The 12,838-nt window shown below is 41.0% G+C and overlaps 1 protein-coding gene across 1 annotated transcript in view; it reads left to right on the top strand.

Annotated features, from left to right (window-relative positions):
* Nucleotides 1-11,731, top strand: part of LOC115113057 (ligand-dependent corepressor-like) — a 34,369-nt gene extending 22,638 nt beyond the window's left edge. Inside the window, exons 4-7 of the mRNA XM_029640267.2 lie at nucleotides 164-296; nucleotides 537-863; nucleotides 1,970-2,066; nucleotides 3,753-11,731. Coding sequence (XP_029496127.1) covers nucleotides 164-296; nucleotides 537-863; nucleotides 1,970-2,066; nucleotides 3,753-4,821 — 1,626 coding nt within the window. The 3' untranslated portion in view covers nucleotides 4,822-11,731. The remainder of the gene's footprint in view (nucleotides 1-163; nucleotides 297-536; nucleotides 864-1,969; nucleotides 2,067-3,752) is intronic.
* Nucleotides 11,732-12,838: the final 1,107 nt, after the last annotated feature.

Genomic DNA, 12,838 nt, shown 5'->3' with positions numbered 1-12,838 from the left:
AGCCCTATTCATTTGCTATTCATTTGTCACGTCACTCGTGCAGCAACGGTATTTATATATTTGTAAAGGTCTAACATACACCACAGGTTCCTACTTCTGCAGTGATGGTGCTATTCGTTGTTTCTCCATCACTTAGCTGTTTTCTGTTTCTCTCTTCTCCTAGGAGCACTTAGTTGGCCTGAGCAACCAGGGGTTGGAGAGTGGGGCTAAACCCCTGCTGGTCAAAGACCAGATTAAGATCAACAGACTCGAGAAACAAGCTGAGGAATTCCTCAGTGCAGTCCTCTACAAAAAAGGTAGGTCTTTACAAGAACAGTGTTTGTTACATACCACATCCTGTGTGCTTGTGTTACAACCATTTCTGGAAGGTTATATATTGAAATTCTAGTGGGAATAGTCTGTGGAAGTGGGCCTTATGTGTTCTTAGTTACATTTGAATAAACTGTGCTATGGTTGAGATAGCTTCCGCTCATGGGCTAAGGGTCAACCATCTCTACAGATATCTTTGATATTATTTTCCCCTCTCCCTCCCTCAGATGTCCCCAGCTTCTCAGACCTGCACATTCCAGTAGTGGCTCGGGAGATAATGCAGAGGATGATCCGCCAGTTTGCTGCCGAATATACCTCAAAAAACAGCTCCTCTTCTCAGGACATCCCCTCTGCCCCCAGCCCTGCTACCCAGCCCCACTCAGATCAGAGCCTGCCACCTCCCCCCTCGCTGCCCCCTGCTGCCAGCCTTGGTGGTACTGCTACATCCTCCGTACCCAGCCAGAACCCTGTCCTCTCCAAGCTGCTTATGGCCGACCAGGACTCGCCTCTCGACCTCACTGTCAAAAAGCTTCCGCCACAGCCTGTAGAACAAGGTAAAACCAGCAGACTCACTAGTTCTGGTATTACGCTGAACCAGCAGACGTCTGGTATTACGCTGAACCAGCAGACGTCTGGTATTACGCTGAACCAGCAGACGTCTGGTATTACGCTGAACCAGCAGACGTCTGGTATTACGCTGAACCAATAGATGCACTAGGTCTGGTAGTAGATATAAAGTAACCTGTTCCTCACTGTCAAGAGGATGCCGCCACAGCCTGTAGAACAAGGTAAAACCAGCAGACTCACTAGTTCTGGTATTACACTGAACCAGCAGACGTCTGGTATTACGCTGAACCAGCAGACGTCTGGTATTACGCTGAACCAGCAGACGTCTGGTATTACGCTGAACCAGCAGACGTCTGGTATTACGCTGAACCAGCAGACGTCTGGTATTACGCTGAACCAATAGATGCACTAGGTCTGGTAGTAGATATAAAGTAACCTGTTCCTCACTGTCAAGAGGATGCCGCCACAGCCTGTAGAACAAGGTAAAACCAGCAGACTCACTAGTTCTGGTATTACGCTGAACCAGCAGACGTCTGGTATTACGCTGAACCAGCAGACGTCTGGTATTACGCTGAACCAGCAGACGTCTGGTATTACGCTGAACCAATAGATGCACTAGGTCTGGTAGTAGATATAAAGTAACCTGTTCCTCACTGTCAAGAGGATGCCGCCACAGTCTGCAGTACAAGGTACCAGAATCAGCAGATTCATTACCCTACTGTACTGCACAAATCCTGCACACCCATAGAGAATGATAGAGGCCTCTAGTGGCCAAAAGGCCATATTTGCATGAGCAGTGTCATTGAGGGCTTCCACCATTTTAATGTAGTTAACTGGTTGGGACTTCCAACTTCATTGGCTGATTCCTCCTGATGACCCTGTTGTAGTCCTGTCCAACTGGGTCATAAGGAGGGATCAGCCAATCGTGAAGAAAATGGACTATTTTAAAATTAAGATGGCCTCAATGGTGCTGCCCATGCTGTCACAGCTGCTATAATGGCTCCGATACAAAGATTAGTCCTCCTCTCTATGTGCACACCTGACAGAATGGCTCTTGCTTTCTAAGTTACTAACCCTTTTGTCCTGTGCCTAGATGGAGTCCTGGACCTGTCACTCAAAAAGGGATGGGCCAGAAGCAGCATGTCATCGCACCACAGCCCTCACCTTTCCCAGATGTCCACTCTCAGAGGGTAAGACCAATTTTTTTTTTTTTTTTTTTTTTTTTTTTATCCTGTCACCTCTTTCTACTTTCCGTAGGGCTTTACCACAACAAACTCCCCAATCTGTCCAAACAAAAGTTTCTAACTACCGGTAGGAGGTCCTGAAAGGATTGTCACCAACCCTGGTCCTGGACAGCTCCAGCCTAAAGTGATTTCACATGTGCATCTTGAAGGAGATTCTTTGGTATCAGGAAACAACATGACTAATTCCTTAAATACACAATAAAATGTAGTTAATATTCCAATAGATTGAAGAAATAAACCCCTAACCTATTCTATTAATTACACATCATGTTCAATGATTTACATTGACTGAGCCTTCATTTCAAACTGAAAAAAACTATTTGAATCTTTAATCCAGTGAACTCTGTATTTTGCCCGAGGGGAATTCCTCATGATATCATCACGCCATGGTATGGACATTAGTGCATTTGAAATGGAACACGGCGCAATTATATTTTGATTAATTTAGCGCCAGTTGCTCCGCCCTCTAGCTGCACCCCTCTTGAGGAGGAGGGGGAGGGAATCAATCTGCTTGTGCTGTTGATCTCGTTCTAACGTACAGCTCTGTACTCAATGCAAAGATCCACAGATCTAGTATCTATCACTCTATATCCCCTCATGCAGCCCGATCTTTGATTTGATATTCAAAGTTGAAATGGCAACTGGTCGGAGGTGGAGGGAATATTTAAAGTGTGAAGAGCAGACGCCCGTCAAGTCATAATGTGATATTTTCTTATAACTCTAGCGGCAGTTTTGAAAAGGGCACTCTTCTATTTGTCCGTGATTATGGCCTCTCCTCACAAATTGCCGTATCACTAATGAATTAATCACCCATGAATTTAATGTGAGAATTTTCAATCAATAAGATCTGATGATTTTTCTATCACACATAACAGTACTGTGTGTAAGTGCCTTGTTTGTGTTAACCTTGCAGATAAGTATTTCAGATGTTTTCCTAGAGTAACAATATTTCTGTCAGGTTGATATTGTGAGGGTTTATGTACAGTAAGTAGCCCTATAACATCCCATACTGATGGCTTACTCTTTTATTGCTGTGCTTGTTCAGTGGTAACGTCACTCGCTAAAGGGCTATACATTAGCATTAGCATTAGTCATTTGAAAACCGTCATCCTGCTCTGCTATTAAATGCCAGACTGCTTTACTGCAATGACCAACATTGCCCTATCCTGCCCTCTGGACAGGGCTGGACACATTTCTCTTTCTTATGTTTTCAATTTTTCTTTGAATTTCATTTCTTTGCCCTGCATATCCTTTTTTAAATTTATTATTGTTATGTTGACTGACGCATAATTTGTATATAAATGCAAAGCCAAAACAAACAACCCAAATAAACTAATTCCCAAACTCGAGGCTTTTTTTGTTCTTAAAAGGAGCACACACACATATATCTAAAAAAAAGTTTTTTTTAACCTAAGCAAGATAAAGTGATGTTACCTAAGCAAGATAAAGTGATGTTACCTAAGCAAGATAAAGTGATGTTACCTAAGCAAGATAAAGTGATGTTACCTAAGCAAGATCATCCAATAAAGGAGTGGCCAACATCCTCCCTTCCCCAACCCATCCTCCCCTAGAGAGAAAGAATAAAGCACTGTGCAAGCTCTGCTTACACCAAATTTCCTTCCATCCAATCAGGCGTTCCCTGAGAGCTGACGGACAGGCCGGGCTGCCTATGAGGAGCCTGCAGGATGGGAGGAGGAGGGAGAATTTCGGCCACTCCGCCGCTTTAAAGCCCACCTCGCCACTCGGTCATGTGCCGCACATCAAACAGGAAGTGAACCAGGATTCCGACACAGAGTTGTCTCCCAACCAGAACTACACCTCCAGACCCTTCGACCACCTCTCTCTCTCTAGGTATGGTTCTCCGTCCTGGGCCTCCAAGACCCACTTCGGGGCCCTCTTGAAGCTCCGGGCCAACAGCGGAGCCGGGGACCACCTCAAAGACCTACCGAGCCTGCTGGAGGCTGCGGGGCTCTTCAAGTCCCCCTCCTGTGGGAAGGCAATCCTCCAGGCCCGGAGAGACCAGGGGCTCTCCCTTTCTCACTCCCCGCCCGTCGACCTCAAAATCCCCCAGGTGCGAGGCCTAGGAGGCCTGGGGGTGGACCTCTCCTGGGGCTCCCTGAGCTCTGATTCCTACAGCCTCCCTAGCCCCCACTGTGAGAACAGCCTCGGGAAGAGGCTTAGGTCCATCCTGCCCAAACACGGTCGCCGGGGAAGCAGTGGAGGTCTGGACGGCCCTGGAAGAGATGGGGAATACTGGGGTTCATCTGATGCAGACCGCCCTGCCTCTGGGGGGCAGTACCCGACCTCTGACCCTGAGGCAGACCTCTGCAACAAGCAGCCGAGGAAGAAGAGGGGAAGATACCGTCAGTACAACACAGAGCTGCTAGAAGAAGCTATAGAAGTGGTTATGGGGGGGAAGATGAGCGTGTCCAAGGCTCAGACCGTCTATGGGATCCCTCACAGCACTCTAGAGTATAAAGTCAAGGAGCGCCTTGGCACCCTGAAACACCCGCCCAAGAAGAAGCTGAAGCTGATGAGCCACATGGAGGAACTGGAGGGTATGGAGGCCCCAGAGGGCAAAGAGGCTCTGGATGCGCCCCTGGACCCCCAGGAGTCGCTGTGTGAGGGGAGACCGTCTGTGTCTGTGCCCAGAGAAAATGGCAGGGAGCTGCTCGGCACAGGCCTCTCACCAGACAAGTGATTTTATTAGGATCTCCATTTTCTGCTGCCAAGGTACTTGTTGATGACGCAGTACTTGTTGACGATGATGAGATGTTTTTACCCAGACCAGGTAATCGTTTGCATTTGTCAGACAGTGGCAGTGACTGAGTCTATATAGTACACAAATAACCTGTTTTTGTATGTTGATTTTATTCCAAAAGCACTTATATTTACTCTGCTCAATCCTCTGAATCAATCTGACCTATTCATCTTAGGTCTTTAATTGTTTTAAAATATTTATAAAGCCTACTATGTGGCGGCTGTTCAAGTCAATTGGAAACTAAAGTGTCTCTCTTTTAACTCTCTAGCTTGCCAATATCCCTAGACATTGTTTAAAACACTCCGCATTTGAAATATGTTTTGGTAGTTTTTATGATTGTGCTGCCCTTTTATACAATATTTTAACTGTTCAACCTAAAACACTGCTTTAGATACGGTGCCAAGTTAATCCTAAGCAGTACCCCAGTTACTACAGCACTTAGACCAGCGGTCTCCAACCCATGTCCTGGACAAGTACAGGATGTAGGGGTCTTATTCTAGCCTTGCACTAAGACACCTGGTTCAATATAAACAAGGCCTTGGTAAGTGATTAGTTGTATCGTGTGCCAATGCTGGGCTGAAACAAAAGCCTGCACACCTTTAGCACCCAGGTTGGAGACACCAGAACATGTATTTGTTTGGGTCATTAGCATGATGCTCAGCCCTCAACATGTTATTGGTTATGTAGAATCAAGGCTTGTTTGTTTTAAACTCCCTATTAATATTTAATATAAATAGGGAATGATTATTTATTATTTTACTTTGTGATCTTGAAGTCAAATGCTTGTGGACAGACTCTCTTTCCCTGTCACTGTTTAGCAAATGCACACCTGAGATTGAATAGACCGAACTGCAGCAAAAAGAATATGCGGTTGCAAGGATGCATGCAACCATTGTCTACTACTGAATATCTTAATGTACATTTTGTATGTTTGTTTGTTGGGAGAACAGATTCCCCTGTCCACAATTTCACCACCTTCTTAGTTACCAACCAAACCTCAGAACTAAACTCTCCAAAAGCATGCCAGATTACAACCACTCCGACATGTCACATTCTGCGGTTGTAGGAAGAATGGAACATTTTGTTACTCGTGTTCACTCGTAGCCTTCACCACAACTCAGGATAATGTTTGTGTGGGGTTGCAGTACTTGTCAGAATGCATATCTCGATCTTTATCAAAACTGTATATACTATGTTAGATATCTATACACAAACATACCTCTCTGATAGATATATAGCTTACTTATTTCCATGCCTCTTGTATCATCTGAAAAGGGGAAATCTAGTTTGTACATCCGCAAACAGACATTTTTGGGACGTCTTACCATTGACTGATTTGTGCACCAACCTTTTTCAGGTGTTCTCACAACCTACCTTTAACCGATCTCCATAGAATTTATTTACCATTTGAGCCTTCTGGACATTCTTTCAATTTGAATCTGAGCACAACAAACTTCAGGTAGTCTCGTTACATCTAGGGATGACTGTCCCTACTTAATAGAAGGTAAAGACAAGGGACAGGTGGAAATGTTCATTCTTAAACTTTTATTTTTTATCTTAACTGTATTCCAAAAATGAATGATTTTATTGATCTTTTCCTGATCATATGTTAGATTGCAGCTTTTATAGTACCTTATTTCAATGCAGTAAATTGATGCGTCTCAAACAGGTTTTCACCATGTGACACAACACTAAGGAAATGATGTGGAGAAGTGTACAATATGCAGAAGCATAGATGGTCCGTTGCTGTTTCAACATCATGATGCTCTTAGACGACATCACATAGTTCCACCGACGCCATATTTGTTCCTCCGTGGTAATACCGACCAATAACTGTTTATGGAGATGTCCGAATTGTACACCAAGTTTACCTACCTAATTCTAGAATCGGAAGTGGAATCCAGATGCTCATCGTAAATCGAATGCTTGGGAGCAGCAACATGACGTCTGGCTGTCAATTTGTCCAAACTACTCTGAGTATATGTATGCTACTACTCACCCTATCAACAGTTATACCTCAGTACATTCCAGAATGTTGGATCAAGCCCCTATGGTCCTTGTATCAGGCTTATATTACAGTACTTTATTACTGTCATCGTACAGGTCTTGGAAATCTTTATAGATAAAGACACAGGAAGATGTTTTTTTCCTTCTAACTCTTAACCCAGTAAGTTCTTATGCAGCATTCTTGAGACTGGGCCAAAATCCTACCTTGAGATCCACACACATTGCCGACATTCATGTAAATCGTAAATGCCTTGGATGTAAATGAGATATTTACACAAGCATTTACACAAGCATTTACACAAGCATGTGTTTTATCAAGTTGTATTTCGGCCTACAGTGAACACATAGCTATAAACTCTTAATAAAGAGATTATTCCTAAAACTTCACTATCACATGAAATGCAGAAAACAAGAACCTTCCTCAGGCAAGGCTGGCCATACGGTCTCCTCTTCAGGTTTAAAAACATGAAAGGTTTAAAAAGGACAATGTAGCATTTCAGAATCTCGGTGACATGTCCTTTAGTCTTGTAGGTGGATATAAGGATGGTGACCGCTAATTGGTGTGAATTTAATTCCTACTTTTAAATGTACATTGTATATAGATGGGTGGGTTGTTTAGCAGCAAAAACTGATGCGTGCGCAACCGTGGAGAAATACCGGCAGGGTTGTTGACAACATGGGAACTATTTCCTCCCCCAAATCTTTATTGAAAACATAAATAAATGTGCACAATGAGCACTTGTCTCTCAAATACGTTGTTATATTTTGGTTAGCTAACTGGCTAGTTTTTGCCATATTAGCATAGACGTGAAGAGTCAAAACAAGACCGAACAAGCTACCTACAACTCCCCACATGGCAGCTTCTTGTTATTGTTGCTGTCTGACCATCCAGAATCACAACAAACTGACTACTGCCCCATTGACGCACGTGCATCGTTTTTGTGACGTCAGCTAACCCATCTATATGCAGAATCTTTTGATGACCTTGCAAACTAACTGTGATCAACATGAATAGCCATATATAGTTAACCCACAAGTCCAGGCATATGCTTCACAGGAGTTACAATGGATTTACATGTACATTTTATTGAAATTGGTAATCAGAAATGAATCAAATTGGCATCTTTTTTTTGTTTTTGAGGGTGAGTCCATTTAGTAGCGGACGGGCCACAAAGAAAAAAGTCAAGTAAAGGACTTTAATCAGAGTAAAGTAACATTTTGAGTTGCCAGGCTTTTCTGGGTTACCATGGAGCCTTGGTCCTAGGTAATTGCCTGCCATTTAAAAAATACATTGCCATTTTAAGTCCAAATACTGATCCAAGATTACACTATTTGGAGAGAAACAATTCCAGGTTTAGTTTTTCCAGCTCTGTTTTGTTATTAGCATTTTGCATGCTATCTGTTCTTGCATGATACAAAACAAGTGAGACTCGTGTTAATACCACGTATGGAACCTGTGGTGTATGTCTTTAATGTTGAAATAACACAAATCTACAGTAGCAAATCTGTTGGTTTCTACTACCTCATTTCTAGAAAAGGATTGACCCTTTTCTCAAATAAATACAACTTTGAGGCAGTGGTGTACGGATGTAGCAACATCCCATAAACACAAGCCAGGGATATGGGCAAAAGCTCTCTTGCAGTCCAGGTTGATGTGCTTAAATCTGCTAGATATTTGTTGACTTGCTGCTTTAGATATATGCCATAATCTTGCTATTGTTGTCATCAGTTTAGTGATATGCCGCCCATGGCCTATCAGGTCCATTCAGCTACCGAATAATTGATGTTTTGAGATGACTTGAAAACAACTTGGCAAAGGTTGAAATGAGCAAGAATGTTCATGGATAAGGCGGTTCTATGAGACTACTGGGATTTAAACCCTTTTGTGAATAATTCAAGGTTCCGTAAACGTTTTGTGCACCCTGCTTGACTCTATGTTAAAGGTGAGGAAGTTTTAGATGTACTGTGGTGATTGGGTTTTGTATGTTAGGTAAGTGTTTCTACTGATGTTGTGTTTTTGAGTATCTTGTAGCCATTCTTCCCAATTATTTGATTCGAACCTACACACTTAATAACACATAGATGACACTCAAGATTTGCAGACCCTTCAAGTCAATGTGAAGATTTATCTTGACATGATAGATGTTGTAGTTCTTTGACTCATGCCATATTTTAGGAGAGAACGATGCTTCTCCTAACTTAAATAGCCCTGAATGTAAACAGTTTAAACACTAATTCTACCAAACTATACTCAGACAGATTTGACAGATGCATATATAAAACTAGTCGTGTGTGTGTATACATACAAATAAATATATTGCTTATTGGTACATAGTATAGTTATATTTAGCTCTTATCACAGATTCAGGGAAGTACAGCTGAGATGTCAAAACTACTTTCTCATTTTCCATTCTGTTTTGACTGGATGTTGACGAGGTTACGTCTATGGTTTCCATAGTGAACGCGGTCTTCAAATAGGCTTTGATTAAAGACAGTGTGCTGATGTGTACATATAGTATACTGAAAAGGTGGGGTTTGGGGTTATTGTAAATGCTTTGTCTGCTTTTTTTGAGTTTATTTGAAAGCAATGGCACTCCTGACTACTGTTCTGTAATATTTGAACGTATAAAACTACTTCTATTAATGAAATTGCTGATGACATTTAAACTTAAATACCTTTTTTATATTTAGGAAAATGTATGAAGGAATTAGATTTTGCATGATTGCCGGTGTGTGGATTGAAGGCAGCACGTGTTGTATTGTTGGCTATGTGAAGTGGAATTGGCGGAATCCTGTAGCTGAAGGATTCGTTGAAAACACGGAAGTGTATGCAAGGCAAATTATTGTCACATAGACAAACTTTGAGACTAGAATTCTTAGTCAAATCTGGCCATGATCTATACAGTGGCCTACTTTAAGATTTGTGTAACTAACTCATATATATATATATATATATATACACCATGTGTTCTTAATCTTTGCTAAATCATTTTTACTCACTCTATGAATTCTAAGGTAAATAACACGGGTGCATATATATATATATATATATATATATATATATAAGTGTTTGAAATATCTGTCCCTTCTGTTGTTGCTGTCATCGTCTCTTGCTCTATTTCTGCTTGTCTCCCCCATCCTTTTTGTTGAGAACACGTGAGAATTGTCATTTTCATATTCATATTATCGTGGTCAGATATTAACTCCCCAATTTTGAAAGAAAAGTGGAGAGAGACATGGAAACCCTCAGGGACAAAACACACACCCCTCACTCCTTCAGGTACTGTCTATACACTTAGGCATAGCAGGGATTTGAAGTCCTGTAAACAAAATCCAACACACCAAAAATGGGTCAGATACTAGTTTAGGCTAAACCGTGGCTGTTTCAGTTTAGCTTTTTTTTGTTTCTTAAAAATGTTTTATTTTTTAAATCGCATGTGGATTGTTTTTTGGCTTTTTGCACAATTATTCTTTGACTTAAGGTGGTCCTGTGTTTGAGCCAAAACATCCAATTTTATCTCTGTGGTTTTTATTTTTTTAATCATTTTAAAACGCAAAGAATGTCTATGTAAACTCAGTTCAGGTAAGATGTTAGCCAAACATGTTTTTTTAAGCTGCATTTATGTCTCCAGCCCACAGTGCCTCAGACACCATAGTTATCACACTGCGTTGATAATGAACTACTGTTTAACAGAATACATTTGGACCTACTCTCTGAGCATCTGTGGAAAATGTGAAACATTGAAGAGAAGAAGAAAAGGCATTCAATCATCCATTTTGGTCTAATTTAAAAACTGGTGTAGATTGACACTGCGTTTAGTCAAACATCTTCTGATTAACACAATTATTCTAATGCAAGTGCAATGTATAATTTATTTATTTAAATGATGTGATTTGTTGGGAAGATTTATTTAGTTGGATGTTCTCTTTGAGCAATCATTTCTATTCTCTCTCTAAGCCCTTCTGATTTAGAGCTCTGCTTGGTAGCCTACATGTTGCTACTTATCTTTGGGTTGACAGCTCTTACTTTTACATTAAGACTGTACTATATTGAGTCTGTAATAGCAAGTTATTCCTTTTCAAACGTTTGAAAGCAGCCCTTTTTAGTCCTATGCTGTGGTCTAATTGGGATGACTTGCAATGCTGGGACATTCTACTTCAAACAGAGGACTGAGGGATTTTTTTTTTAAATTATAAAAGAGAAAATATTTTATCTTATTTCCAGCTTTAGTGTCCTATAAGCAATTCGGTTTCTTTTTTTGAAATACCTAATTCAGTAGTCAAGACAAAAACATGAAATAAAACATTTGTTTGGTTTATGTGGTCAGATGCTCAGATAGCAGGTACACCTAAATCTAACTAGACCTCATTTCAGTACTAGACCTCATTTCAGTAATTGCCATTTACAGTTTGGCAGACTCAATAGACTTACATTTTTCTACTGTAATTGATGAATGTTTTTCTTTTTGTACTATGTTATTAGAACTTCTTGGCTATGGTCAATTGTCTTTCTAGTACAGAGGACTTAATCAGTAAGTTAATTTGATTGCACATGTACATTTTCCAATTTTGAATGCAATTTTGATTTGATAACTTGACTAATAAAATATGCTATGTAATCTTTTAAGTGAAGTGGTTATGATCTTGATTTTATGTATGTTGCATTGAACCTGGGGCACCAATGATTAATTGTCTTTGTGCATGTGTAAGAATTTACTCAATGTATCCTGTAAGGAAAAAACGCCATTTTGAAAAAGATCAGCTGTAACAGGTCATTCACTGGATGAAATAATCACTTTTCAAAATCACCTATTCTTCTAATAAATGTTATTGTGAAAATAAATTCTCTGTCGTCTTTTTCAACAAACACTTTTAGCGTAGTATTTAAAAAAACTTTCAAGTAATTTTTTTTTTTGCCACTAAATGGTGGATGAATGTGCACTGTGTACAAAACATTAGGAACACCTTCCTAATATTGAGTTGCACCCACTTTTGCCCTGAGTACAGCCTCAATTCGTCAGGGCATGGACTAAAAGGTGTTGAAAGTGTTTGTTGTAATGGTTCCACGTTCATTCTATAGATCAGGTGTTCCCAAACTGGGTAAGCGCAATGCCGTCGGGGGTACGCCAAAAATAAGTGTGATTCACTCCCCCCCCCCCCCCCCCCCCCCCATTTTCAAACAGTCCATTTATATTTTCCAACATTTGGGTGAGGTTTTTTTTCTTGCCTAAGTAGCCTTGTTTCACTGCCAAAAATATAATGAAACCATCCAATGTTCAGTGAAATAAAAACACAATGTCAAATACAGGTAGCCCAGTCAAATAATTAACATCCAATCACATTAACTGAATTTCACTAACGGTCCATATGTAGCCAATCGTAGCTGCTGCGCATGTCGGTATCTGTGCTGATGGCAAAAGCCATGACAGGGAGATATAGGGGAGTGGTAACGCGCGTGCAAGCAGTTGCTGCCGACGCCACTTAGGTACACTGCAGCATCCACTGAGAGGCTTTTGCTGCCAAATGAATGCATGACAGCTTGGAAAGATGTTTTGGACACTACAGTGAAAATGGTTAACTTTGTTAAAGCAAGGCCCCTGAACTCTCGTATTTTCTGCACTATGCAATGATATGGGCAGCGACCATGTAACGCTTTAACAACATACAGAAGTGCGCTGGTTATCAAGGGGCATAATATTGACACTTTAAAAAAAAAAAGAGAACTTCAAGCTCTTCTTTACTGACCCATCGTTTTCACTTGTCTGATCACTTGCATGATGCGTTCCTCACCCAAATGGCCTATCTGGGTGATGTTTGTTTCTCGCCTGAATGATCTGAATATAGGATTACAGGGACTCTTCACAACTATAATCAATGTGTGGGACAAAATTGAGGCTATGATTAAGAAGTTGGAGCTCTTCTCTGTGAATTAACAAGGACAACATACAGG

The sequence above is a fragment of the Oncorhynchus nerka genome, linkage group LG28 (genome assembly GCF_034236695.1).
Source record: "Oncorhynchus nerka isolate Pitt River linkage group LG28, Oner_Uvic_2.0, whole genome shotgun sequence".
Lineage (NCBI taxonomy): Eukaryota > Metazoa > Chordata > Actinopteri > Salmoniformes > Salmonidae > Oncorhynchus > Oncorhynchus nerka.
This window is presented reverse-complemented; position numbering and strand designations above follow the sequence as displayed.